General features: G+C 58.2%; 1 protein-coding gene across 5 annotated transcripts; it reads right to left on the bottom strand.

Moving 5' to 3' along the window:
• Positions 1-34: 34 nt before the first annotated feature.
• On the bottom strand, positions 35-23,344 carry SMTN (smoothelin). Of its 5 annotated transcripts, none has more exons than XM_010360663.2 (21): positions 23,184-23,344; positions 21,330-21,460; positions 16,534-16,682; positions 16,043-16,136; positions 15,872-15,950; positions 15,680-15,777; positions 14,626-14,946; positions 14,465-14,537; positions 13,767-13,838; positions 13,164-13,685; positions 12,800-12,972; positions 9,190-9,342; positions 9,036-9,111; positions 7,747-7,911; positions 7,588-7,650; positions 7,306-7,375; positions 5,814-5,987; positions 5,475-5,592; positions 4,755-4,906; positions 3,609-3,773; positions 35-342 (listed from the first exon to the last, which is right to left on the bottom strand). In XM_010360663.2, the coding sequence occupies exons 2-20, from the start codon at positions 21,378-21,380 to the stop codon at positions 3,629-3,631; spliced, it is 2,748 nt and encodes a 915-aa protein (XP_010358965.1). In that variant the 5' UTR covers positions 21,381-21,460; positions 23,184-23,344; the 3' UTR covers positions 35-342; positions 3,609-3,628. The 5 variants fall into 5 exon arrangements, with proteins under 5 accessions (XP_010358965.1, XP_010358968.1, XP_010358963.1 ...); XM_010360666.2 differs by lacking the exon at positions 3,609-3,773 and adding an exon at positions 10,784-10,876 and having other exon boundaries at positions 23,184-23,192; XM_010360661.2 differs by lacking the exon at positions 3,609-3,773.
• Positions 23,345-23,564: the final 220 nt, after the last annotated feature.

Below are 23,564 nucleotides of genomic sequence, written 5' to 3'. Positions count from 1 at the left end.
CTCCACCCCCAGGAGACGCAGGGAGGAGTCAGAATCGTTGAAAACCAATAATTTATCAAAACGCTGCGTGTGTATGTGGGGGGAGGGTGTCGCGACAGACAGGGCAGCGGTGGGCGGGCGCACAGGGAGGGGACGGTGCCCAGAGGGTGGGGGCGGCAGCTTGCCACTGGCTGGCCACGCCGGCAGGGAGGCTAGACATTCTTGCCGCGCAGGCGCAGTTCATGGCGCCGCAGGTGGTTGTAGAGCGACTGCACATAGGTGAAGACACACTTGGGGTCAGGCTTCTTGCCCATGATCATCATGTCCTCCACCTCCACCAGGGGCACACAGTCCACTAGCATCCTGCAGGGATGGGGTACGGGGGTGGATGTCAGCGCCGGCCCCGCCTCCTGTGGCGCCCCTCTACCCCAAGGTCTTGTTTATTGCCGCATTGCCTGCTGGTCTTTCATAAACTCCAGACAGGGAAAAGCCTTCCAGGAAGGCAGGAAGCCCTTGGCTTCATCTACCCAAGCCTGGAGGTAGATGGGGCGGGGGAGCAGAGCTAGGCAGGTGGAGGCGGAGATGGCAGAAGAGAGCCCCATCCCAGTCAGGCAGGTCCTGGGTCTGTTTCCTCCAACCCTGGGGAGAAGCTGGTTCCAAACCCTGTCCGTGCTCTCCCTGGAGACCACCTTCTGCTCACCCTCACTGGCACACTTCAGTTGGTAGAAGCCTCTCAGCTGGACCTTTGCACCCAAATGGGCTTCATCAGTGGCCAACCTTTCTCTGTGGACATTTCTCACTCTAGTTAGCCTGTGGTCCCCCAATGATTGTCTGCTAGCTGCCTGACCCGGTACTTCCTGTTGAGAGGCCCAGACCCCTGTTCTTTGACGGGGTGTAGGGATAACCCTGCTGCTGGAGGTGGAGGCCAGGGAATGTGTGGGCAGCAGAGGGGTTCTCTAACCCTTATCACCTGCCTTGGGTAGAGCAGGGGAGGCAGATGAGGATCCCAGACAATACCAGCAGACCATCTACACCATGCTCAGGGGTGGGACCACCCTTCTGGCCATCCTTCAGAATGCTAGTTGCCCTTCACAGATAAGGAAACTGAGTGACAGAGCAGAGGAGCGACTTGTTTCAAGCCCCACGGTTTAGTAAGTGCAGGTTAGGCCGCATGGGACCCAGGCCCCTAGTTCTGGGTGTTGGCAAAGCCTTTTCCCCACTCTGGAGTGAGTGGGTTGTACCTATTAAGCAACTGACAGCCCCCAGAGCTCTGAAGCTGGAGTCTGCTCTTTGGCTCCTTTTCCCCTGTCCCTCAACCCCCAGAGCAAGACCTCTTCTGTCTTGATCCCTGTTTGCTCTCTCCTATCTACCACACCTGGCATATAGCAAGCATTCAATGTTGTGGAATGAGTTTCCTATGGCAGGGAAGGCATAATGGCAAGAATTCCTCCTTATTCTCAAGACACCTGAGAACCCAGGACCACTTCCCATCTTGTGCCCTTATGGACAAACTCAGAACTGTGGTAGGGCTGGGCCTACTCCCAACTCACCTGGACTCCTTCCAAGAAGAAACCTGGGAGGCAGAATACCTCTGTTTTAGTCCAGACTCTATCCCTAACCAGTTGTGGGTGCTAGTAAGGCCCTTTTCTATGACTCAGTTTCCCCCTCTTTAGAACAGGACAGTTATTCCTTATCTCATTTGAGACCTTACAAGAATTTAGGATGAGTGAGAGGGTTCTGGGTCTGCTGCTGATGTGCTACGTGCCCCTGGGGTCATCCCTATCCCATACTGGGCTTGTTTCCCAAGCTGTACCATGATGCAGAGGCAGCCTCTCTCTGAAGCTTCTTCCAGCTGTGGCTATTGTCCCGGGGATCCTGACCTCCTTCTCTAACCTGGTGCTCCCTCCCACCCCTAATCCCTTCCCTGGAGACCTTATAAAGCCATTGTTTACACTGGGGCTCACGGCTCAGGGCTCAGGGCTCAGGCTGCCCCAGTGACAGGCCAAACACCAGGCAACTTGAGCAACAGCACGGCTGAGTCACACTTTCCAACTGGATCAGGGCTGGGCTGGGCCCCTCTCCCTCCAAGCTGGCTTGTTGGGCAGCAGCTCCTAAGTCCATATATGATCTGGAGATAGCACCAAGCCCATCCTCCCCTCATCTGCGCTCCTTCTCTGAGTGTGTGTGTGCACTTGTGGACTGCCCCCCATAATGGCTCCCGAGGGGCATCTGAGTGTGCCCCTACCTGTCACTGACTCACATTCCTTCAGCCAATCCCCTTGCTCCTTCTGGGCCTCTATTTTCAATCCTCTCTACAAAATGGGCGGGAACGCAGTGATGGGGCAAGGAAAACAGCTACTAAGTGGGGAGTCTGGAGTCCCAGTTTCTGGCCCCACCTCTGAACTAACCATCTTCCCTCTCCCTCCCACCCCCAGGACAGTCTTAGCCCATCTCTCTCTCTGAGCTCCTTGTCTGTAATGGGGTAGTTAGTTCAGGATCTGAATTCTCTACTTTGGTACTGAGGTGAGGTGACCACAGAGAAAATGCCACAGCTGGCTTAGGATCCAGAACCCCCAGCCAGAAACATCTTCCTGTTGAACTGGTCCTGCTCCTGAGCTCCCCACTTTGGAGTAGGGCACCACCAACTCCCCAGTGCCCACATAGGAGCCTGGCAGACTTCTTGACCTTCCCTCTCCCTCTCCAAACCAGATCTATTGGGAAGCCTGTCTCTCTCACTCTTAAGCTATTCCTGCCATCTAGTCCATCCCATCTCTCATCCAAGCCTCATCCAAGGAAGGTCCTAGAATGCTACATCCATCCCTCCTCTGGAAACCTTTTATAACTCCTGTTGTCCTCAGGAGGAAGGTCAAATTTTTTTTTTTTTTTTTTTTTTTTTTTTGAGACAGAGTCTCGCTCTGTCACCCAGGCTGGAGTACAGTGGCACGATTTAGGCTCATTGCAACCTCTGCCTTCTGGGTTCAAGTGATTCTCCTGCCTCAGCTTCCTGAGTAGCTGGGATTACATGCGTGCGCCACCACGCCTGGCTAATTTTTGTATTTTTACTAGAGATGTGGTTTCATCATGTTGGCCAGGCTGGTCTCGAACTCCTGACCTCGTGATCTGCCTGCCTTGGCCTCCCAAAGTGCTGGGATTACAGGCATGAGCCACTGTGCTCAGCCTGAAGGTCAAACTTCTAACTGTGGCCCCCTCCTCCTCCCACATATCCAGACTCAAGTTTCTTCCCTTCCTGGTGTGCTGCGCTCTCCAGCTCTCTTGCCCTGCTAAGCCTAGGCTGATCCCTCTGCCTGGAACTCCCTCTCCCTCCTTTAGTGTGAACTTGTTCAGATCCCAGCTTAGTTTGCACTTCTTTCAGATGGGGGGCCCAGACCTGCAGCCTGGGTCAGCCACCTCCCCTGGGCTTCCCCCATCACAGTGCTGCTCACCTGGGTCATCACCGCCCATTTAGAATGGTCTCGCCTGCTGGGCCCTGAACTGCCAGAAGACAGGGCTATGTCTGGCTTGACTAAATGCCCCCCTTACTTCTCGCACCCGCCTCCCTGGACCCTCTCTGTGTCTTGCTGAGCAGATTCTGGTGAAATGGGGCAGGTGGGAGAGGCGGCGTTTCTCACCGTGGGGTCCCGAGCAGGGGTTAGGACTTTTTGGTTTTTACCAGCCCCTTCTGGACCAGACAGCGGTAGAACTCCTGGATGTACGTGTACACGCACTTCCAGTCAGGCTCTCGAAGCCGCACCATGTCCTCTGTATCCAGGAGCTGCGGGCAGTCCGCATGGGTCCTGGGGAGGGTAGGGGGCCGGGAAGGGGTGGGGGATGGGGGCAGGAGGCCAGGGCCCCAGGTGGGGAAGAGAGGGAAGAGGCAGAGAAGAGAGAGGGGAGGAAACAGACACACACACATACACACACACACAGAGACATGAGTTCAATTACGATTCCAGTGCTGCAGTCTGCCAGCCCCCCGCATGCCGCCTCCCCACTGTGGACGTGCCGCTCACTACCCATCACTAATGGTGTGCAATGCAGACAGGGGTGGGGGCCAAACCAGTCACAGGTGCAGAGAACTCTAGGGGCAAGCGGGAACGCGGGGTGGGGTAAATGGCGTTGGCACCAAGGTTGGAGAGGAGGGCTGTGCCCCGGGGAGAGGGGGTGAGGGAGGCGTGAGAGGAGGTGGTGGGAGGAGGAGGAGAAGAAGGAAGAGGAAGAAATTTGAGGGAAACCAGAAAGAAAAGGGGAGAGAAGGGAAGACAGATGGAGAAGGGTGCTGAGGGTGAGGTGAGCAGACGGGGCAACGATTCCAAAGTGGAGGGCTTGCTGAGGTCCTATATAAGCTTCTGGCAGCACTATATAGGCTGGGCGGGCACGGTGCCCGGGCCAGGAGCCTCCTTTTGGAATCTCCAGCCGGGATCCCGTGGGAGCAGGAAGCTCTGGTGATAGTGGGAGGAGAGCAGGACAGAGAAAGGGAGAGAGAGGGAGAAGGGGGCAGAGGGAGGATGGAGGGGATATGGACAGGGCCACCTGGTGGGCCTTGGCCCGGGCTGGTAGGCCGGCCTGTGGCTCCTTCGTTCCGGCGGGCACCTGGCACGCTCAGCAGCGGGTGGGCGGGGATGGAGAAGGACGGGGACTCTCTGGGGAAGGGGGTCTCAGCTGCTGACTGACCAAGTGGCCAGCCTGCTCCAGGGGTTCTCAGGGCAACTGGGCCTGGTCCCGATGTCCAGCCCCAGATGTGCAACAATATTAGCAGGGCCAGGGCCCACACTTACTCTGCAGATGAGAAGGCCACCTCGAAGTTCTGGCGTCGGTTCTGAGGGCTAAGCTGCCCATAGTCGAAGGCCTCAGGGAAGAAGTTGTGCACCAGGGCACAGAAGGCCATCCCATCACTCCAGCTGGAGGAGAAGTTCTGGATGTCGACATGCTATAAGCCGTAAGAGGACGGGTCAGGACCCTGTGGGCAACTCCCCGCTGCTGTCTACCCCTCAGCATTCTGGTATTTCAGACCTAGGGCACTGGGCACAGAGAGGCCCTGTAGCTTGCACAATGAGTGAATAGTGGGAACACGAGCCTCCTCCAAGTCAGTCTGTCAACTCCCATATTTGTGATTTCGAGGGACAGAGCTACTGAGAGGCCCAGCGCCACGCAGCTAAGGCCATGGTCATGCCTCATCACTCCTTCCCTCCTTTAGAGAAATTGACTCAGGGCCTCCTACAGAGCAACAAGAAGGGGACTCCAAGAGTGGGATCCAGCCTTGAACCCTGCCCACCACTCAAGAGGCCCTGTTACTTCATCACTGATGCTGGAATCCAGGGCTTGTCTTGTGTCCTCTTTGAGCCTCAGTTTCCTCACCCCAAGAGCCTTTCCATGTTCCCTATGAGGCCACACAGTGGCGGGAAGTGTTCTGGGGAATAAAAGGAGCTCTGCTAAGAGGGGGGTGCTGAGCTGGAGTCTGGGGAGGCCTCTAGGACCCCTGGCCTCCCGGGGCTCACCTCGTAGCCGCGAGTCTTGGCTCGGCACCAGTCCAGCAGCATCTGCTTGATGCTGTTGGCGTTGGGGACCCCGAAGCTGGTGGATCGCTGCACGGCTGCGCGGGGTCCGCCAGGGCTGCTGTAGGGGCGGTGTCAGGACCAGGTCACAAGACTATAAGGGGCGTGCCTCGGTAGGCCCACCCAGTGGATCCCAGGTCCCGCCTTCCGTGACCTTCGGGCCTTTGCACCACAGATCCAGCCGCGCGTTCTTCCCGCCGCTGCCCGGCCAACTATGAAGCCCCGCCCCCCACTGCCTATCAATCCCCGCCCCCCACTGCCCAGCCCACTTCTGCAGCTCACCCGGCCGCGCCCTCCTTCTCCAACTTCTCAATCATGGCCTTGCGCGCCTGGGAGGCTGAGGTCTTGGGCAGACTCTGCGCCTTCATCAGCTCTTTCTTCTTCTCGGCCTGGCGTTTCTCGAGCGCCGCCAGGCTGCCGGCCCGTGGGCTGGTCTGGTCCTCGCGGTCGAAGATGCTGGGGTTGGGGAGGCGCATGTTAGGCAGGGAGAAGAGGGCTGCTCCCCAGTCTGGGCCACCACTCGCGAGGAGGAGAGGGTGTCTTGTGGCACACTAGTATCTCCACTGCCACAAACGCCTGCCAGGGAGGGAGGCGTCCTCATCACACCCATTTTAGAGTTCACTGAGGCTCAAATGACAGCAAGGTTTTCAACGGGTTTCCGCCTCCCCCTCCCCCTCCCCCACCCATGAGCAGTTCTCTGAGAAGGCTCGTTGTACCCTCAAGTTACAGGTGAGTTCAGCTTCTGGGCACTATCCGCTAATAAAAATGACGACTAACATAATAATAATTCATCTCTGTTGATCCTTTCCTGTGTGCCATTTTAAACTTCACAAGAGCAGGGAGGGGCCTTACCAATTCCACTAAAGGTGAGGAAACTGAGACCCCTGGCAGTAACTTGCCTAAGATTTCAGAGGACATGATCGCTGGAACTAGAACTTGAACAAGGTCTCTCTGACTCAGAGTCCCTGGACCCCTTTGGTTCCCATCCTGGACTCTGATCCTGTTCCTGCTTTCTGCCAGCCCCAACAGCCTCTGTTACATGCGGGTGCCCTCCTTCCTCATGGGGCTAAGGTATAAAGGTGCTCTGTGACCTGGGACATGGTTTGCAGATACTGGCAAGTGGCAGTGCCACCAGGCAGCTCAGTGTAGTAGGTAGGCCTCTCTAAGGCTTCAATGCTATTGTGGCCACTCAGAGATGTGAACCCCTAAGCAACTCACTGGCCTCCCTGAACATCCACCTCTCCTGTGGTGTGGTTGAGAATAAAATGAGATCTCAAAAAGAGCAGGATCCTTAACTCTCACTTTGCCCCTTCCTGGCTATAGACCTGTTACCTCCCAGCATCCCAGTCTACCTCTCTATTTTATTTATTTATTTATTTATTTATTTATTTATTTATTTATTTATTTTTGAGACTGAGTCTCGCTCTGTTGCCCAGTCTGGAGTGTAGTGGAGTGGTCTCGGCTCACTGCAACCTCCGCCTCCCGGATTCAAGTGATTCTTGTGCCTCAGTCTCCCCAGTAGTTGGGATTACAGGTGCCTGCCACCATGCCTGGCTAATTTTTGTAATTTTAGTAGAGATGGGGTTTCACCATATTGGCCAGGCTGGTCTCGAACTCCTGACCTCAAGTGATCCGCCTGTCTCAGCCTTCCAAAGTGCTGGGATTACAGGCAAGAGCCACTGTGCCCAGCCCACCCCTCTGTAAAATGGGTTTGCAGTTAGGTTCCCTGTGGCACTGACTCCTCTATGGTCAGGGGTTGGGTGCTGGTGCTCACCTGCCCATTTTCTTGGATGAGGAGGAAGAGGAGAAGGTCTTGGTTTGCATCATGGTGCTGCCACTGCCATCTGCAGAAAAGGGGAAGGGGCACCAGGTGAGGGGTGGGGCTGGACATCGGGAGATGGGATGGGAGGCTGTATGGAGGGATGGTGATAGCCACAGACAGAGAAAAGAAAGTGACGGCACAGTTGAAGACACGGAGAGAGAGTTCAAGGAAGAGCCGGAGGAGGTGGGCAGACAGGCAGGCAGGCAGGCACAGGGCGACGCCAGGTGGCCTTACTCTCCGAGCGCCTCACGAAACTTGACTCCACTGTGGTGGTGCGGGCCGTCCGTGTGCCATCATCTGCAGGGGCAGGGGATGAGAAGGATGTGAAAGGCATAGGGGGCTGGGGGAGGATGTGTTCCCACCCTGAGCCCTGGGCCCTATGTGGCCCCTTACTGGAATGGACGAGCCGCTCAGTCTTGGTAACAGTGCTGACAGCAGAGCCATCAGCTGCCCGCTGGCTGTGCCTCGTGGTGGTCTCAGTGGCTGTGTTGCCGCGGCCCTCCCCTGGCCGGCCCCGTGCCTCCTGCAGCCGCCGTTCCCGCTCCTTGTCCCGCTGGTCTGGGCAGGTGATGCCCCATGCAAGCACAAAAGGGCCACCAACGCCCACACAGCATAGATGCACAGGTGCATGGGGCACACAAGATGGGGTGGAGGGTGGCTTGTTAGAAACATGAATGACACAGGTAACAAGGGCCTCTCTAGGAATAGCTGGGGTGAGGGGACACCCATAACTTGACAGGGAATTGAGTGTGGGAAGGGGCTGATGGACTCAGGCAGAAACTAGAGAATACGGAATAGCTAAACTCAAAGGGGTATGGATCCAAGAAGGGAGTTTCTATAGAAATGAGTAGCTAAGTCAGGAGAGGTATCTAGATCTAGTGAGGGGGTAGCTGAGTCCAAGAAAGGAGAAGCTGAATGAGGAAGTAGCTGAGTGGGCCATCAGTGGGTCTTTGGTTGGAGAAGAGCAGCTGGAGAGGCAGGAATATTTAGATCCAGGAAGGGAGCAATTGATGGGAGCTGAGAAGCAATCTGATCCAGGGGAAGAGTAGTTGGGAGAGAAGCTAGTGAAGGGGGTTAACTGGGCTTAAAACAGAAGTAGGTGGGTAGAGATAGAGACTGGAGTGGCCATCAGTGGGCCCTGGCAGAAGCAGCTAGATTCAGAGAAAGAGTAATTGAGAGTATTTGAGAGGAGAAGCAATTGAACCCAGAATCTAAGAGAATGAACAGATGTGTCCATGGAAGAACTATCTGGGGGAGGAAGTAGCTGTGTCCAGGAAAAGGGAAGCCGGATGGGGCAGAGGCTAAGATGGCCATCAATGGACTTCAGGGAGAGAGGAGCAGCAGGGAGAAGGAGTATCTGGATTCAGGGAAGGAGTCATTGACAGTACTTTGAGAGGTAACTGGATCCAAGGAGAGAGTAGCTGCGGGAGGGAGTGTCTGGGTCTAGGAAGAAGAGAAGCTGGTTGGGAAGAATAACTGGGGTCACCAGCGGGAGAGAGGAGCTAGGGAAGGGAACAGCTGGATCCAGCGGGGAATAACCAAGGGAACTGCTGGATCTAGAGAAGGAGAAGCTGGGTAGGGCAGTTATTAAGCTGGGGTATCCACAAATGGACCCCAGAGTATGAGGGGAGCAGCTGGGGAATGGGGCAGCTGGATCTAGGGTAGGGCAATTGGCTCTCTACCTCTCTTCCTTTGTCGGAGCTCACGAAGTGCAGCCCGGATGAGCTTCCGCTCTTCAAAGTCCGTGCTCTGATCCAGCTGCATATAGAGCCCATCATTGGCTACCTGGTGCCTGTTGGCCTCTGCCAACCCCCAGCCCACCAGATCTGGCCATACCATCTTGTCCAACACTCCTTCATCCTCAATAGTCATCAGCTCCTCAGCGCTTAGAGGGCTCCGCCCCTCTAGTGCTTTGTTCACTCGGGTCTGCTCGGCCCCATTGGCTGCTTCCACTGCTGCAGAGGGAGGCTCTGCTGGCTCTGGTTCCATCTGCAGGGTGGAGAGAGGGCATGGACTTTAAGCAGGGGCAGGGGCATCCATGTCCCCAATGGATAGGGGAGCAGATCCTAGGGTTGCTGGCATGCCTTGGAAATCACCGCTAGCCTGCCAGCCTGCTTGCCCAAAGATGGCCATGTCAGTGTCAGTCAGGGAAGAGGCACTGACAGCCTTGTTGTAGGGCTTCCCATGTACCCAGAATTGTATTAATACAATGTATAGTAATAATAATGATGATTTCCAGTCCATAGTAACGTTGTACAAGCACTAGGGATTTTACTGTCCCTATTTAACAGAAGGGAAGGCTGGGCGCAGTGACTCATGCCTGTAATCTCAACAGTTTGGGAGGCCGAGGAGGGAGGGACCATTTGTTGCCAGCAGTTTGAGACCAACCTGGGTAACATAGCGAGACCACATCTCTACAAAAACAAAAATAAAAAATTAGCTATGCATGGTGGTGTGCACCCATAGTCCCAGCTACTCAGAAAGCTGAGGTAGGAGGATCACTTGAGCCCAGGAGTTAGAGGCTACAAAGAGCTATGATCACGCAGCTGCACTGCAGCCTGGGCAACAGAGTAAGACCTTGTCGCAAACAAAACAAGACCAGAAAAAACAAAACAAAACAAAACACACACATACACACACACACACAGAAGGGAAAACTGAGGCTCAGCGCAGCTAACTAACTTGCCCACAGTCTCTAAGTGTGACGCAGCCTGGGATCTGAGCTGAAAGTAGCCTAACTCCTGAACCTCAGTTCATTTTGCTGCTTTGTTCCCAGCCCCCTCCCAGGCAGGCTCTGCTCTGTGCTGCCAGTTCCCGAGGCCTGGGTCCTCCTGGGCCAGTGCCCAGGCAGCACACGTTGCCCCCCATCTGCCTGCCACCTTGCCAAGGGGGTTGGCCCAGGGCCCGTAGGCTGCTGACCAGGTGTCTGACTGGGGCTGCCCTGAGCCAAGACCTCTATGAAGCTCTCCTCTGTACCACCTCCCCATGCCTCACCCCTGCTGGAAACCATCCTCTAAGGAGTCTCCAGCCCTGCAGCCCTCCCAGGGCATCTCCCTAGCCCCTTGAAGACAAGGCCCCAGGCCAACTATTATGGCCCTTCCTCTCCTGGCAGGGCCTCTCTGTCTGCTATAAGGGTAAGGAGAGCTGAGGTGGCAGCTGTTTCAGGGAGGCTTGGTCTAGCCAGGGTGCAGGGCGGCAGGGAGCTGGGGGGTGGGGCCTGGGTCATGCCAGGGGCTGCCAGGGCAGCTGCCACGTGTGCCTCAGGGCTGGAACCTGGCACCCTCTTGCCCTAGTCTTACAGCACTAGTGCCCCAGTCCCCTGTAAAGATAGGTAAACTGAGGCTCAGAGAAGGTGGTGACATATCTAAAGTCACAGCGGAGGCAGAGCCTGGCTCAACACCCACCCCCCCGCCATCCCAGAGGGACTTACGAGACTAGTGCTGCGGGTGGTGCCGGTGGAGGAGCGGCGGCGGGTGCTGAAGGCAGGTGGGTGGGCCACAGGGGTCCCAGCATCCTCAGCAGCCTGGAAGAGGGCCTCGGGGTCGGCGGCGGCCAGGAGCAGCTCGCTGGGCTCCAGCTCAGGCTCGAGGCCGGACACAAGTGGGACCCCCAGCCGCAGGCTCAGCACCTCCACCTGCCTGCTCAGTGCATCCAGCCGCCGGCTCAGTGCTGCTCTCTCTGCCCGCAGCTCTTCAGCTGCCTGGGCCACTGGCTCCACAGTGGCTACAGCTACCTCGGCTGCCTGGGTCACTGCCGCCCGGCCTGCCTCAGCCACCGCCCGCAGCTCCTCCAGTGCCCGGCCAAACTGCTCCTCAAGGGCTGAGGCCAGTTCAGGCCCAGGCCCTGGTACCCCCGGCATGGTGCTGGTGGGGACGCTATGGGGGGTAATGGTGGGGCAGTGGCAGGGGCTGCTGCTTCTGGCTGACAGTGTCTGAGTCTTTGCAGCTGGTCCGAGGGCAAAGGCAAGGGCAGCGCGGGCCTGCCCCGCCCCTGCCTCCCAGCCCGCCACCAGCCAGCTGGAGCTGCAGCCCAAATAGAAACCTATTCTGGGCTCCTCCGTGGAAGGGGCAGTGGGGGAGGGGGGCATGCCCAAGCAGGCAGATCGCCAGGCCTGGCTCTAGCCCTGCAGAAATCATAGGCCTGCGGCACAGTAAGACTGCATGGGTTCTGAAGATCACTGAGATCAGGGCCCCATGCCTCACAGGTGGGGAAACTGAGGCAGGGAACAGGTAATGGACCTGAGCCATCATGTACATTAGCTGTGAGAATCAGTCTGCTGGACTCCAGAGCCTGCGCTCCTTTACCCTTTACCCTAACTCCAGCTGTTTTAGACAGCTGGAACAGATGGGGGAAATGGAGGCACAGGGAGGCAGGACTTTGAGTGATCTGCTACAAAAAGTGTCTTGGTCTGACATAAAAGCCCTCTGGCCTGCCCATGGTGCTCACATCCAACCACAGGCTTTGAGCAAGCACGTTATAGCACATCACCTGTCCTCTTTGGTTCCAGATGAGTAAACTGAGGCAAGTTAGTGGTGTCAGACCCAGGTCTCACTGTAGCACCTCCCATCCACCTCAAGGGCCTCAGCTGGTTCCCCTATTCCACCCTACACAATCCCTTGTCAGAAGGCAGCTGGATCCTGCTTTTTTGGAAAGGAAGTGCGCTTTCTTTCCCTCACTCTCTCCATCTCCCATGAGAAGGCCCAAAGCTGGCCCTAGCCATCTCACCTCACCAAAGTCCCATTCAGTCCCTGGTTCAGCACAGAGGGCATTACCTGGGCAGCCGGGTGGCCCACTTGGGGATCCCTTCCCCGGCTGAGCTCCCAGCTAGTGGATCCTGGGCTTGGGAATTAATAATGGAAGCGTGCTGGGTATTCAGTTCCCAAGGCACCTGCTAGGCTGCTGCCTCACCTGATTGGCGCCCCTCTGCCTGTCTGTTCCAGCTTCTGCCCAACCCCCACAGGGGGGTTGACGCAGATGCTAATCGCTAATCTCCAATCTCCTAATGGGCCAGGCTGATCTTGGATGAGCAGATGAGCTGCTCTATACCTCGGGGCTGATGTCCAGTGTGGGTGGGCGCAGGGGCACTGGGGCTGCCACAGGAAGAGGGGAGCAAGCCCTCACCACCCTCTGAGCCTCAGTTTCCCCATCTGTTCACCAGGAATGAACCAACCAATTTCGGACTAAGGATCAGAGATCAGCATCCAGGAAGTTTAACACCAGTATAGAGTAAGCTTCTGACACACTTAGGGGCTGATACACTAGGGTCTGGCCTTAGCTCTGCCACCGACTGGCTGTGGTCTGTGAGCAGCCACCTTCCCTCTCTGGGCCTTGGTTTCTCTGTGTGTGCAGTAGGGGAGGAGCAGAGGAACCCTACTAGCCCTACACCCTGAAGCAGTGTATGTGAGGCTGACGGATGGTGAGACTGGTGGGGTGAAGAGGGGCTCACCTTGACGCTGCAGCCTCCTCGGCTACTGGGGGGGGCATGGCTGAAGCTGGTGACATGAGTGACACTGCCCAGTCGAGCCAGGGTCCCAGGGCTGTTGACACGAGTGATGGTGCTCTTGCTCCCACTACTGGTGCTGAGTAGGGTCGGGGGCGCCCGCAGCCCCAGTGTCAGTTCTGAGTGGGGAGAAAGGCAGCTGTCAGGAGGATCAGGTGGAGTGAGGGCAGTGCCAGACAAGGTTGATAGTGCCCTCGCTCCCAGCACACCCTTTGGAGACACCCTGAGCTCTGGCCGCAGCACCTGTCCTGTATGCAGAAGTGCGGTTGCAGGCACTCATCCCCATTGGGGAGGCAGTTGGGGGGCCTACCTGCCCTCTGGTTGCCTGTGGGCAGCAGCACCCGGCCTGTGGAGGCCTGGCCACGGCCGTCCTTGATCTCGATGGTGAATGTAGTCTTCATACTGCCCCCTGGCTCGGCAGTGCTGACGGCCACGGGCAGTGGGGCACCAGGCTCCTCTGAATGTGCCACAGGCCCCCCTGCTCCGTTTTCAAGGGGCCTGGGAGCCAAGCCCCGCCCCCTGGGGCCCTCCTCCTGAGAGCAGCTTCGAAGCTGGGCCAGGGGCTGGGCTACTCCTCGTTGCTCCTTGCTGAACCGGGAGGAGGTATCACTGGGGCCCCGAGAGGAGGAGCCGCTGGAGGAGGAGGCAGGGGTGGTACTGGTGAGAGAGGGGCCCACGAGCCTTGCGGGGGTCAGGGGACTTAGGGCAGCCCGGGGTGTGCCATCCTGGAGCCTAGCAGCCATAGGAGAATCAGATGTGAACTTGTGGACACGGTCCCGCACAGAGCCAGCCCGCTGGAACGAGGAAGGTCTGCTGGCAAGGGGGGTGGACTCTAGAAGGAACAGGAGGGCTGTCAGCGACTGGGTGGGACAGGGTCTGCCCAGGTCCTAGGCAGGGTGAGAATAAGTAGTACCTCGGTTCTGGGCTGGCTGGTGGGGGCTGAGCACCGACAGGGAGCGTTGGCAGGGTCGGGGTCCAGCCACGTCTGGCAGGTTGGGGAGCGGGTGATGGCCATGTGGGGAAAGAGAAACGACAGGGGATAGTGGGGGTCCAACTCTCATAATCCTCTCCTCTACACCTCCCTAGCCTCCCACCCTTTCCTATACTCAACCCCCACCCCACCTCTCCATCCCCTCCTGGATCTCCCACACTCCGGCATCCCCACTCGGCGGCGTCTCTCCTACAGGCACCTTTTCCCCTCCCACACTGACCCTAGGATGACTTGGAACACTCCTGGGGGCTGGGCGAGGCTTAGGTTGGAGGAAGGATGCCCAGATCCTTCCTGCAGATGGGGAGCGGGGACAGCCCCCCTGGCCAGTGCTGCCCACAGCTCCAGCTGGGAGATGGGTGGACTCCCTTATTGGGGAGAAGAATGTGCCTGAGGCCCGTTGCCTTTCAAGGCTGCAGGGGAGGCCTCTAACCATGGGGGTGGAGGGGGACGTGGGCCTAGTTAGGGGCGGGGACACTTCGGGGTGGGGTGCAGTATCAGGGACTGCCTGGACCTGAGGAAGCTGGAGCTGCCAGGCACAAGAGCCCATTCTCTAGGCAGAGAAAGGGAGGCTGGGGGAGGGGAAGGCAGACGCCTGTGACTACCCCTGCTGGGACCCTCACCTGCTCTCTTGGTGTCAGAGGGGCCTCTGGTGGGGCTCTGGGCAGCAGGGGTCTCTTTGGGGCCAGACAGAAGCTGCAAGGGAGAAGAACACAGCATGAGCAAGGCATGACTCCCAGACCTGCTCACTTGCCTGGCATCCCTGCCCCTCACCCAGACTCACCTTGTTGACCACCTGGCCCTCAGTGCTGGCGAGCGTTGGAGACTCCTGAGGCTCAGGGCTGGTGGTCTTGGGTGGGCTGGGGGGTGGCTCTGGGGTGCCTGGAACCTCGGCTGTAAGGCACTGGGCCTCGGCAGGCTCCAATGGAGGCTCAGGAGAGGCAGCAGTGGGTGAACTGCTGGGTGAGGCAGGTGAGCTGGATGTGCTCCCAGGTGGGGCTCGCAGCAGGAGTGTCACTGTGGTCACGTCCTGGCTGGTGCCTTCAGGGGTGGGAGTTGGCTTTGAGACCTCTGTCTGCTGTTCCTGTTCCTCTCGCTCTGGCACCTGTAAGGGACCCATAGGATATAACCAAGGCTCCCTAGGCCTCGAGTGCCAACCCCACTACTGAGGGCCAGGCTGGCAAGTGCCCAGGGAAGGGCATGCAAAGCAGAGTGGTGGGGCATGGCTTCCTATAGGCAAACCTGCGCAAGCACTGGCAATGACATGCTAAGGGCAGTCCCTGATCGCCACTTCCCGATCTCTTGGCACTACCTAGCCAAACGGGTTCAGAGAGAACCAGGTCCTGATGTCAGTGGGTGGGTACGGTAGGAGACCTATTGGGGACGAGAGCCTTAATAGATCCCTGGAGTGGAGGTTCCTGACCCCTGGCCTCAGCCGGGTTCATCTGGAGTGGGAGTGGGGTCCTGCCAGGACTGTGGACCCAGCGGCCTCTGCTGGTCACTTAGGGAACCTGCATGGCCTGACCTCTCACCCACACTCTCTGGAGAACAGAGAGTGAACTGTGAGACAGCTGGGGTCTGACATGCAGGCCCCATAAGCCAAGGTAAAGATGTGGGCTGTGTTGAGGGTGAGGGGCAGCCCTGGGATGGGTTGAAGCAGGGGAGGTGCCAGGGCCGGATTTGCATTTCTGGGAGATCCCTCTGGCTGCTGAATAGAGGCTGGATGGCAGGGGTGGGCCCCTTACAGTCAAATACCAGCCTAGCAAAGACACACAGGTGCTCTGTGCTACTGGCATCCATGGGCACAGGACACTGGGCCACCCTCCCACCCTCCTTACCTCACACTGTTCCAGCCTGTGTGCCACTCGCCCCTTGCTGTCCTCTCTTAAGCCACTGTTGGGACGCACACTGCACAACCTCCCAGCCAAGGTGACAGCTGGAAGGGAAGGAGCAAGTGTCAGGTGAGTAGTGGGGAGGTGCTGTGGACAGCAGACAGCAGGGCAGGGGTGGGGCCGGGACAGGCCACATACCCTCAATCTCCTGAGCCCGTACGCGGCGGATGGCAGCTCGGATCAGCTTGCGCTCCTCATACTCACCAGCGCTTCGCAACTGTGGGTGACAGGCAGGCTGCGGGTGTTGGGCTGTGGAATCCAGGTCTTCACCTGCCCTGCCCCCATCCCCTGCCCCAGCCTGGGCCTCACCAGTGCAGTCAATTCCTCTACATCGTTCATGGACTCCAGCTGCCCTGCCAGCCGTGCCAGGGCAGCCCGCTGCTCAGCTTCCCGCTGCTGAGAGCTGCAGAGACATCATGACTGTGACCACCACTGCCATGGCCAGGTCGTGGAGGATGTGGGCTAAGGGTAGGAGCCAGAACAGAGTACCCAGAACCTTGGCAGAAGGGCATGTGGCTGTGCACACCCTAACTGCACACTGATACACATATGCCCATGGACATGGGCACTAATACCACGCACTCAGACGTGCCGTCTACACCAGCAAGGCCGCGACGCCACAATCAGTACATGCTCCATGCCCACAAACATCCCTGTTTTTCCAGAAGCGTGTGTGGACGTACTGCCACTGGCACATGCAGTCCACAGATACACTTGTGCTCACACCTGCCTGCACACATGAGCTGAGCTGGGGCGCACACTCACCCTCTCACCCGCATGTTCCACCCTCCGCTACTCACTGCAGCCAGTTCTCCTTGTTGTCCTGCCGCTCAGCACGGAAACGCTTGGATGCCAGGGCCTCCTCCTCGCGCTCCAGCTCCTGCCGCTGCAGTTCCCGGATGGCTGAGCGGATGCGCCGCCGCTCTGCCAGATCTGCTGTGACCTCCAGCTGCAGCGGGGGCGAGGGGCAAGTCATTTTGGCTGCCAGGGGCGGAGGGCTGGCACCAGCTGCCCACAGGCTCTGCCTGGGGCACAATATGTGGCCTGTGTCCACTCCCTCTGTCCCAAGCTCTTCACGTGCCTGCCTGCCCACGCAGGGTCTCGGGGGTAGACCCAGCCCACTGTTTCAGGGCTCTTGGGGAGCCCACTTTGCATTGTGGTTCACAGAGCACACGACTGAGTGGACAGCCAGAAACTGCCCACCTGTGCCAGATGCCAAGCCAGGCACTCCTTCCTACAACTCGATTCCTGCCCCTCAGAGCCCAGATCCCCAAAAGCCAGGGAGCTACTGCAGGAGGAGGAGGAGGAAGGCCACCCTATGAGCCACTAACAGGGTCCCTAAAGGGAAAGGTGAGAGCTGAAGTCTACCCTCTGAGCAAGGGAGGCTCCCATGGTCTAGTGACCAAACACCACAGCCCACCTGGGGGTTGACTGCTTCATCCACAGATGGGGAAACTGAGGGCAGGTGCTCAGGAGTCCTGCCTGGCTGAGGGCTATTGTCCCCACTGCACTGGCCTGGCCCTAGCCACCATCAAAGGAGCCAGGGCGCAGAGTGGAAGGACCAATTCCCCAGACATATAAGGTGGCTGGCACTAGGGGCCACCCCAGGGCCTTAGAGAGGGCATCCCTGGGTGACAGGTGCTCCTGCCAGGTTTTTAGTCCCTCAGTTCCCAGGAAATTGGGGGTCACTGGTCTAACCAGGTTCAGGAAAGAACACCTTCTCTGGAGTGAGTCAGCCAATCCTGTTGCCTCTCCCACACCTCCACCATGTAGAGCCACCCCCTACAGATCCTCCGTGGCTCAAGGGAGAGAGGACTGGCCCAGGGTTCCCCTGGAAGATAGTGGCAGAGATAAGCCTCCAATGTGGGTCTGATAACCAGACGGGAGCCAGTGAAGGCGGGGTGATTTCCTCTGTCCCCACCCCCCAAATCATTCAGGGGTAGGGTCAAAGAACCCTCTATCATCTCCCTTTTTAGCACCCTCCCATCATTCCTTTCTGCTTAGTGGGAAGGCCAGGTGGCAAGGGTGGGGATGGAATGGAGATCGTTTTCAGCAGGGAGTGTGGGCTGGCCCAACTCAGCCATGAGCCAGCTTGTCCTAGTCTGAAGAAAGCAGGGAGAGTCTTGGGGGAAGAGCCCTCCAGGCTCCACATTCCTGAGGAATTATGAGAAGGCCCCCCGAAACTCAGGCCAGAGCCCCCAGTTGGTTCCAGCTTGGCTGGGTGATCAGGAGCATAACCCTTAAACACTCTGCGTCTTGGTTTTCTCATTTGCCAGTGGGTGGGGTTAGGAACAGTGACTTGGGTTCTCCTGTACATAGCTGGAGTTGCAATAAGCATCACCCCCATACTTGGTTCTAGTCAGTCGGGGGGAGGGAGAGAGACGAGAGGGCAAATGGGAAGGGCAGCATATCCCGAGGCATCAGTAACATTTATGGAGAGCCTGTGAGTTGAACTCTGTGCTGAGCCCCCTACTTGTCCTAAACCCACAAAAACCCTAGATACTGTGTTATTCCCATTTGACAGATGAGGAGATTGAGGTCCAGGGAGATGTGATTTGCTCATGGTCAAACGACCTGAGCCAGGATTTGAACCCAGGTCTCTCTGACTCCAGGGCCTGCACTAGACTGAGGATAGCTCTGCTATTGGGGTCTGTTTGTCATGGTGGGGACCTCAGGGATCCTGGCACTGTGTTGGAGACCCCTCTAGCCTGGACTAGAGATGCTCTGAGGCCTAAGGAGACCTTATAGCAGAGGCAGGGGGAATGAGGCCCACTCCCCAGCCCCCGGTCCTGGCTGTGTCTCAGGCCTAGAGCCTCCTGTGGTACATTTGGAGACTGGGGGCTGGAGGGGACAGAGAGTCCAGCCCCTTCTGTACAGAGGGTAAAGACGCCCAGAGGGACAAGGGCTAGCCTTTTGTCTCCTAGGTCCCCATTCTCAGTGTTCTGCGCTCTGAGATAGGGTCCTTGTCCCTGACAAAAGTCTGATGTAGGAACTTGGCCACCTCTACAACACAACCCCTGGAGCTTCAGTGTCCCCATCTGGAAAATGGGAGCCTCCCTCTGATCCCCCAAAGTGGGTGGGCAAGGCTGGGGACTGACAACCTCATTCCACTGGTCACCCTCTGGCACGACCCTTACCTTTGGGCCTGGAGGGAAAGGTTGGACCACAGTGTCTCCTCTGTTCCACCCTCCCAGGCCCCACCGCTGTGTAAGGAGGGAGCTGTGGGAGGGAGGGAAGGAAGTACAAAGCGCCATTGTCTACTGAGGGGGAAGGGGAAGGGGATGGGGCGGTTTCCGAAACTGCCCAGTGAAATTCTCCCGGGAGGAAAGAGGGTGCTTCCTCCCCCTGGGGGGCCGGCTCTCCGTGTACTCTCTGCCCTAGCTGCTGGAAAGCCTGGCAGGCCCTGAGGTCTCGCTGGGCCTCAGTCTCCCCAACAGCACAACACAGGGGACTCTCCAGGGTTTCTCCCAATCCCAGCTCCCCCAGTTGCCCATGGGGGTTCCGCCGGCGGTGGAGCGAGGCCTCGCCAGGGGGCGCTGAAGGCCCGCAGGCTCTGCGACCGCCCTCCCTCGCAGGGTGCCGCCCCCGCCTAGCCCACCCGGCCTCGCGCTAGGCGCCGAAGGGGGAACCAGATATGAAGACCCCTGCTACCGCCTGCTTCAGTGTCCCGACCTAAAGGGAAGAAACCAAGGTCCCCAGGACACCCAGCTGAGTGACGGAGGTCGAACTCGAACTCGGGACCGAGGGGAGGGCGTCCCGGCGGGTGGTGGAGGAGCACGCAAGTCCCCAGGCGCCTGCATTCCGCCCATTCCCCGCCCAGTCCTCAAGAATGTGCGGGAGCCGGGGCCGGAAGCGACTGCCGGTATCCCCAAATCGGCCAGACGCGGGGCGCAGGGCGGGCGGAGCGGTCCCAGTTTTTCCTTATAAGGCCCGGCCCCGCGGGGAGGAGCCCGGTTCGGGACGCCCCCGTTCTTGCCACGAGGCCAGCGGGGGCCGGGCCGGCGCGCGGGGCGCAGTAATGGCGGGCACCGGGTGCTGGAGGAGCCGCTCCCGGGGTCGGAAAGACTTCGAGCGGCACCAAGCCTGAGACCGGGGCAGGTTCTCATCTGTTCTTTCCCAGAAATTGGGGCGTGGGTGGACTGACTTCAGCCACTGCTCCAGCTTCTTCTCCGAAACTTTTCTCAGCGCCGCCCGAGCCTCGCATGAGAGAGGGAGGTGGCGGCTGAAGAACTCTGAGCCTGCCTGTGGACACCTTGAGATGAGGATGCGCGGGAACCTGGCCCAGCATCATTCCGTCTTTTTGGGCTGCGCAGACTCTGTAACCCCCAATGGGACTTGGCCTTCCTGAGGGGAGGTGGAGCTGACTGGTGGGCACCTTTGGAAACCCAACCCCATCCCCTCCAGGCTGCACACATCCTGCGGTGATAGTGGAGAGGCAGACACCCAGAGAGTCTACTGCACTGGTCTGAGAACATACAGGCAGGAGTGCCTTGGGGAGGTTATGGCAGCAGCTGGGCACTGCCCAGTGGCTGGGCTATGCTATCTGGTTCCAGCCTCTGCCTGCAGGGGAAGGCATGAGAGGGGGGTGGGTCACTTGTCTTCTAGGTAAGGTAAATCTTTAATTTACCCCCATGGACAAGGTTCAGGGACTGGGGAGATGGAGCTCCTCTGGCCCCTCCTCCAGGTCAGGCTGCCTGGTCTTGGGGGTTGGGGGAGGAGCCCTGCCCCACCGGGTTGCCCTACAGCCTCTCTGTGCATGGGGATAGACAGGGCTCTCAGAGGAACAAGAAAGGGGATGGAGTGGGCTCATCTTTCTTCTACCTGAGATCTGGGTCCATGCCTCATTCTGTCCCCATGCCAACTCTAGGACCTAGAGCTTGGGTGCACACACATCTCCCTCCCTCCCTCCATTTTACAGGCAGAGGAACTGAGACTCAGGAGTAGAAAAATGAGATGAGAAGCCACAGAATCCATAAGGGCCCACAAAGCCTGTCTCTCTCTTATGGCCTCGTCCAGCCTTGACTTTCCCAGGACTCTGGTCCCCCGTGGCCCACTATGGGGCTGGGATTTTGGCACAGCTCCTTCTTAGATGGGGGTCCTTGAGCAGGTGATTTCAACTCTCTTGAGTTGCAGTGCCCTGGCTTTCAGAGCTGCTGTAATTATTCTGTGACATGGTATATATACCCAGTACCCAGCCTGCCCCCTGCCAGGCCTTGGGATTATTAATCATTGCTGCTACCATTATCACTAGGCCAGCTTCCAGGGGTGGGCACTGCCCCAGCTATTGCTCTGGAGAGGCATATCCAGCCTCCCCACACCTGTGGCTGCACATGGGAGTCCACAGCAGTTACTGTTTAAACAGGTGGTGGCCATGGAGGGCTGGGAGGGACTAGGCTTCAGCACCTGGCATGGACAGGCACATGCCACAAGGGCCTCTGCATCAGCCACATGGAACTGGCCTACCTCTGTTCCCGTGTCCCCCTCCTCCTGACCTTTCCCCCATCACTTCTTCCTGTTAGCTGAGAGGTATCCTGGATTGACCCTGCCTCTCTGGCTTGGCTTTCCTGTCCCCACAGTGGGTGATGGGGCCACTTACCAGCTTCCGAAGGGCTCCCTCATCCAGCCCAGCTAAGGCCTCGTCTGCCATCTCACTGGCCCCTAGCTCCGTTGGTTCCTTTCTGGTGAGATCCCCAGTGCCTGTGGCACCTGTCACCAGCTCAGAGGATTCTGCAGGGGACAGACATGAATCAGGCGTGCTGGGGCTTCTAGAAACCACAGACCCTTAGGCTCTGTGCCTTACTTCCCTCTCCAACCTAGGAGCGTCCATTACTGTCCCATCCTGTAATGTGGCTCCTGGCTGGAAGTTGCCCTCTGCCCTAGGGTGGTTTGCTGGAAAACTCAGCAAACCCAGGGTAGGGGGTCTTTGGTTCCAGCCCTGCCAGCTTGGCCACCAATCTGCTGTGTGGCCTGGGATGGACTCTCATCCTGTCTAAACCTCAAATAGGGAGGGCAGGGACCTGGATTGAGAAGCCAGAGGCCGGCAAGGCCCACCCAAGCTGTGCTTACCACCAGGGGGTGCACTCCAGTCTCCAGTTTCCTGCCCCACCCACCCATCCCCAGGGCCTACCCCGCCCCCACCCACTCTCCAGGCTCAGCCTCTGGCTGTGGGCTGAACCCATAGTTCTTGCTGCCACCACCACTGTCATTCCCCCAAGTATAGGAAGGTACACTGTGTCTTCCAATTCTTGGAGCCAGCTCTGCTGTCCAGACCTCCTGAAGCCAGGTGTCCAGGCACCCAGCACCTCCTGCCAATTCACACAGAATTCAATTCCCCACCTGGAAGGGCTTTCAGAAGCTGACCTGCCCAACCTCTGGATTTCAGGCAAACTGAGAGGATTGAAGAGGGCCAAGGATTTGTCACTAAGCAAGGAGGAAGCCAAAGACTTAGAGGGCAGAGAAGGATGTAATCAAAATCTTCGTCATCTCCGGCTTCCGAAGCTCCCTTCCAAAGTGCCCTCAAGGGCCCGGAACACTCTCAGTGACAGAGGCAAGAGCCCCATTTCGCCCCAGTGCTTCCTATCAAAATGGACCCCTAAATCCTGGCCCAGCCTCCCAGCGTATATCTCTCCTTCCTCCTGTAGCCCCAACTAATGTCTGGACTTTGAGGGGCCCTAGTCTGGCACACTGGATGCTTAGTTAATGTATGGTGATTGACTAATGTATGGCCCCAGGACTGCCCCCCTGTCTCCTGTTGATTCATCTTTCAATCATCCCTTCCCTCTCTTCAGAACAGTCACTTGGGAAGTCACCCCATCCGGTGCATGGGTAGGGGGTGACGGTTACAGCTCCACACAGTTGGGGTGTGTGGGTCCCTGCCTGTTGAAGTCACTGCTTGCTCCTCCTCCCATCCTGGTAGGCTCACAGGTGTCAACCTCCCAATCTCTGCCTGTTAGGATTCTTGCCTCTTACCTAGTTACTCTGTCTGCCTTAAACCTCTTCAAGACTGTACAGTGGTCACCAGCCTTAGGTTCTGCGGACATTCTGATTCCCCCCATGCCTTTTCTTCTAAGGGGCAGGTGTCCCCCAATGCCTAATCTTATAGTCCCACGGGACTATAAGAAGATCCCTGTCGCTGCCCTTCTCCAATCCCATGGCTCCCTGTCACACAGTCTGGGGTCGCGGGACGTTGTGAGGGGCCTCAGGGTTCTGTGGCAGCTTCCCCAGGGTTTCTGCCGCCACAGACTAGCGCCCCTGTGGGGCGTGGGGTCCCTTAGGAATCCGCGGGCGTCTTCCCCCAACAGTCTCAGAACTTTATCTCATGGCTTAGAGTTCTCGTATGGGTGGGGGCTCCTAGGTCTGGACATTCCAGAACTCCTGGCTAGACATCCGGGTTCCACCCCCGGACACGTTGGGGCAGCATCAGGATCCCCCCCGCGGTCCGCACACCCACCTTTCAGTCCAGCCCACCCGTCCGGCGCAGGCTCGGCTTAGCTCTTTCGGGACCAGACAGATGGATTAGACACGCGCAGGCGGGAGGCGCCGCGAGCCGGTGTCCCAGGCCCGCTCAGCAACCGTCCCCTGGATTCTGTGGAGAGCTGCCCGTCCAGCCGCGCCAGCCTCCCGGCTGGCCCCGCCCCGCCCGGACGCGCCAGCCAATTCTCGATCGGGTACCTCCCACTCTCGTGCGCCATTGGGAAAATTCAATTTGATGGCCACGCCCCCTCGCGGGCCAGGGAGGTTGGAGATTGTAGTCTTGGGGTCGTCTGCCTCGGTGGCTTTAGCGAGTCGGGTGGGCATCGGCAGGGGGACGCAGGCTCTGCGCCAAGTCGGG

Source organism: Rhinopithecus roxellana, chromosome 13 (assembly GCF_007565055.1).
Source record: "Rhinopithecus roxellana isolate Shanxi Qingling chromosome 13, ASM756505v1, whole genome shotgun sequence".
NCBI classification, from domain to species: Eukaryota; Metazoa; Chordata; class Mammalia; order Primates; family Cercopithecidae; genus Rhinopithecus; species Rhinopithecus roxellana.
The sequence above is the reverse complement of the archived record's forward strand: the minus strand, read 5'-3'. Positions and strand labels throughout refer to the sequence as shown.

Bases quoted from the DNA above. Each gene is read 5' to 3' on its own strand.
- SMTN (XM_010360666.2), bottom strand. From the start codon at position 21,380: ATGGCAGACGAGGCCTTAGCTGGGCTGGATGAGGGAGCCCTTCGGAAG. The intron at 16,137-16,533 runs GTGAGTAGCGGA...ATGTCTCTGCAG, and splicing joins AACAAGGAGAACTGGCTGCA to CTCTCAGCAGCGGGAAGCTG. The intron at 14,538-14,625 runs GTGAGTCTGGGT...TCTCCCTTGCAG, and splicing joins AGGGCCAGGTGGTCAACAAG to CTTCTGTCTGGCCCCAAAGA.